Source organism: Gadus chalcogrammus, chromosome 19 (genome assembly GCF_026213295.1).
Source record: "Gadus chalcogrammus isolate NIFS_2021 chromosome 19, NIFS_Gcha_1.0, whole genome shotgun sequence".
In the NCBI taxonomy this organism is placed as follows: domain Eukaryota; kingdom Metazoa; phylum Chordata; class Actinopteri; order Gadiformes; family Gadidae; genus Gadus; species Gadus chalcogrammus.
This window is the reverse complement of record NC_079430.1, coordinates 18046892-18051285: the sequence shown is the minus strand read 5'-3', so window position 1 is coordinate 18051285 and position 4394 is coordinate 18046892. Positions and strand designations below refer to the sequence as shown.

The 4394-nt window shown below is 46.0% G+C and overlaps 1 protein-coding gene across 1 annotated transcript; it reads left to right on the top strand.

Moving 5' to 3' along the window:
* Positions 1-4394, top strand: LOC130372889 (synaptoporin-like). Its single transcript, XM_056579050.1, has 5 exons — positions 1-30; positions 1542-1660; positions 2017-2221; positions 3166-3357; positions 3974-4394. Exons 1-5 carry the CDS (start codon positions 1-3, stop codon positions 4103-4105), a joined length of 678 nt encoding a protein of 225 aa, XP_056435025.1. The 3' UTR covers positions 4106-4394.

The window sequence follows — 4394 nt, the reverse complement described above, 5'->3', positions numbered from 1 at the left end:
ATGGACAAGGAAATGTGCTTTTTGTGCAACGTAAGACTTTGAGCCGGTATCTGAAAGAAACAGGATAATGTAAATGTAATCTGATTTGCTGATGTGTAATGATTTGCTATCTGCTGTGTAAATGATCTTGCCCCGCAAAATGTGTAAGGTTGAATCTAATATACCTTAATTAGACAATATACCCAAACAACAGTGATAGTCTTTTACACTTTGCATGTGTTAGGTGTTTGTAGTATAGGGTAATAAATAGGGTGTGTATATTTGAATATACAAACTTTTTTCAGTTCAGGCCTTGGGCTGGTCATATATAATGTGTGCGTGTGTCTGTATGTGTTGGTTTTGATGTGTGTGTGTGTGTGTGGTGTGTGTGTGGTGTGTGTGTGTGTGGTGTGTGTGTGTGTGTGTGTGTGTGTGTGTGTGTGTGTGTGTGTATGTATGTTGGTTTGATGTGTGTGTGTGTGTGTGTGTGTGTGATGGTTTTGGTGTGGTTGTGTTGGTTTTGATGTTTGGTGTGTGTGTGTGTGTGTGTGTGTGGTGTGTGTGTGTGTGTGTGTGTGTGTGTGTGTGTGTGTGTGTGTGTGTGTGGTGTGTGGTGTGTGTGACATAAGCCCTGGAGCATGACTGCTTGTCATGCTGTGCCGCTTAGGAAACACACACACACACACACACACACACAGACACAGACACAGACACAGACACACACACACACACGCACACACGCACACACAGCAGAGATATACGTGCATGACCACAACTCACACTCGGTAAAAGTGATGCTCTGCAGTTCAATCCTAATGTTTGAACGTACGAAAGGTATTCTCTTCCCTTCTGGTACTTTTATCCTTCCTTAATAATATGTTCTGTTTTAGCATTTGTGTTTTAAACGTGTTATCATGTTACTCCCGCCAAAGTAAAGCGCTACGAATGTCCTCTGTGAAGACTGCTAAGCCTTTGTCTAATGTATTACCACCATGACTCTACACCCTTACACAGAATTATAGCTACTCAGTCAGTAGCTTTTGGCCACAACGTTTGACGTTGTTAGTGTTACGTGATGCTAAATGCTGAGTTGGTCGCCCGTTTGACCCAGTTGGAATTACTAACTGAAAGAAGTATGTACAAACACCCGGCGAGATCTCTCCTCTGGAAGGGCCTCGCTATGTTTGGTTCTCAAGGTTCAAGTCTCTCCTTATTTCTGTCCTAACTCCTTCCTTGTTCTTCTCCTCTTCTGTACGCTTGTTCACTTTCTCTGAGTCTCACCATCTTTGTGTGTGTTTCTCTCTCTCTCTCTCTCTCTCTCTCTCTCTCTCTCTCTCTCTCTCTCTCTCTCTCTGGCTCTTCTTCTCTCTCCTCTCTTCCTCTCTCTCTCTCTCTCTCTCTCTCTCTCCCTCTCTCCCTCTCTCCCTCTCTCTCTCTCTCTCCCTCTCTCTCCTCTCTCTCTCTCTCTCTCTCTCTCTCTCTCCCTCTCTCCCTCTCTCTCTCTCTCTCTCCCTCTCTCTCTTTCTCTTCTCTTCTCTTTCTCTCTTTCTCTTCTCTGACAGTTGACGGCCATCTTCGCGTTTGGAAGCTGCGGTGGTTATTCCGGGACAAACGTCATCTCTCTCTTCTGTGGAAATGGGACGAACGAGACGCTCTCCGCTGCCTTCAGCTACCCCTTCAGGTGTGCGCCTGACCGCTCATTTAACCGCCAACACCTGTACACAAACAAACAAAATGGACCCCCAGGACCACTGCATTGCTTTGCATTGCGTTACGAATGGTCAAGAGAATAATATTATGTAATGTGTTGCGTAATTATGCTACAAATCGAAATCAGTTAAAATGCAAATGTTCTACTTTACTTTTATTCTTTACACTTCTGCCACTATTATAAAAAAAATGAGAATTGAAACTCAAGTGTGTGTGTGTGTGTGTGTGTGTGTGTGTGTGTGTGTGTGTGTGTGTGTGTGTGTGTGTGTGTGTGTGTGTGTGTGTGTGTGTGTGTGTGTGTGTGTGTGTTGTTTGCAGCGGTTCCAGGTTAAGCGAGGTTTCACTGGTCGAGTCAAACCTGACTTTCTGCAACCACACGGCTGGCCCCACCCACCTGGTGGGAGACTCCGCCTCCTCGGCAGAGTTCTTTGTGGGCGTGGGCGTGGTCTGCTTCCTGTACTCCATGGTGGCACTGCTCGTGTATCTGGGCTACATGCACGTGTACAAGGACTCCGACTTCGGGCCCATCATTGTGAGTCGTTATAAATACTTGATAACGTTTTATAACGTATTTGTAGATAGAGCCTTGTTCTGAGCAGAGGAATAGGTTGGCTGTCGGCCACCCCCCCCCCCCTTAAATCCTTCTGATAAACCTGCTAAATGAATTAAGGTTTTACAATTCGTTAAGAATGTTCGACTGGAATCATTGCACTGGAGCAAACTTGAATCAACGCCATTTGTGACGTCACATCTAGGGGATTAAAACAAGCCAATCAACAGCCGTATTCTAACCCTAACCAGCGCATTAAAGGACACTATGCAAGATGCCCCTCTTGAAAAAGCGAAGCTTTAAAAAAAAAAAAAAGAATATACGTAAAACGCAATTTCTGTACACTGCTGCCGAATCATGCATTTAACCTAGATCCCTGCAGCGTTAAAGGGAGTGTCTACATGAAGACATGAAGGTGTTTCGGTGCACATCTCAAACAAAGACATGTTGCATACTGCACCTTAATGACCACTCAATTTCTTTGGATGCTAGCGTCTGTCAAGCTCATGGTAACACGCTCCATCATGCTAATGCTAGTGCTAACCCTCTCCGTCATGCTAATGCTAGTGCTTACCCTGTCCGTCATGCTAATGCTAAGGCTAACGCTCTCCGTCATGCTAACGCTCTCCGTAATGCTAATGCTAACACTCTCCGTCATAGTAACGCTAACGCTCTCCGTCATGCTAAGGCTAAATCTAAAGCTCTCCATATAGCTAACACTCTCCGTCAAGCTACTTCTAACGCTCTCCGTCATGCTAATGCTAACGCTCTCTGTCATGCTAATACTAACGCCAATGCCAACGCCCTCTGTCGTGCTTACGCTAATTCTAACGCTCTCCGTAAGGCTAACGTTAGCTCTCATGCTAACGCTAATGCTCTCAGTCGTACCAAGGCTCTGCGTCCTGACTCTCTTCCTCCCCCTCCAGGACTTCCTGCTGACGGCGGCGCTGGCCTTCCTCTGGCTGGTGAGCTCGTCGGCGTGGGCCAGGGGGCTGCAGACCGTGAAGCACGCCACCGGGGACGCGGGCATCGCCGCCACGCTGGGTGTCTGCGCGCAGGGCGACGTCACCTGCCGGGTCACGGAGTTCGCCAGCCTGCGGTCCCTGAACGTCTCCGCGGTGAGGAAGCGTTAAACGATTGGTTGGTTTGTGTGTCAATCAGAAGGAAATTACATTTCTTTTCTCTCTTTTTGTGTTTGTGTCACAAAGAAAGCCGGATGGTTTGTTTTCGTGTTAGCTTGTCTTGCACGTTTCACATCACTATATTTTGAAAGGTCTCCAATTGTGTATTATAATTGACTATTTACACACTTAACATTTACTTTTACATTAAGGACATTTAGCAGACGCTTTAACCCAAAGCGACACACAGTGATTACATTTGGCAGGAGAAAGAGGAACCACAATATATGGCTGTCGGTACAGTAAGGATGTTCATAGAACCAAGTGCCAAGCACTCACAATCACTAGGTTAGCCCATTCCCCGTAGGCAAGAAAGATAGCTAGGATAAGGTTCTACACAATGCTGAGTACTATTTATAAGGCAAAAATATGCAACATTCAATCGACCGTACGTTAAGTGCAAGGACGTAAAACTAGTAGTCGTGGTTTTTACATCTACTAGGTAAACGTAGGTCTGTCAAATTGGGCAGGGTGATAAAATGGAATAATATAACTCGCGATACTGCAATAGTGCGTATCTCATATGTTTTCTCCGTGTGTTCCTCCTTCCCAGGTGTTTGGCTTCCTGAACCTTTGTGTGTGGGCGGGCAACGCCTGGTTCGTGTACAAAGAGACCCGCTGGCACGCACAGAAACACGGGGGCCAGGCGGTCCCCCAAAGGACCCAGGTCCCCGCAGCCATATGAACACACACGCACGCACACACACATCAGATAAACATATGTAAACACACACAGGGTGACTGAACGCAGTTGCCCACAAAAGCCGTAAGCGCAAATATAAACAAAGAACACGCACACACACACACACACACACACACACACACACAGTGCCTTTTGAAGATGAAGAGTTAATACTGCCAGTTAGTAAAGAAAAAAGGAAATATATATTGGTGCTATCATCCACATTGTACAAAACGATCTCACACACACATACACACATGCACGCACACCTGCACGCATACATACATACATA

Coding starts and splice junctions, on each gene's coding strand:
- LOC130372889 (XM_056579050.1), top strand. CDS start 1: ATGGACAAGGAAATGTGCTTTTTGTGCAAC. Junction 31..1,541: donor AAATGTGCTTTTTGTGCAAC/GTAAGACTTTGA, acceptor CTTCTCTGACAG/TTGACGGCCATCTTCGCGTT. Junction 3,358..3,973: donor GGTCCCTGAACGTCTCCGCG/GTGAGGAAGCGT, acceptor CCTCCTTCCCAG/GTGTTTGGCTTCCTGAACCT.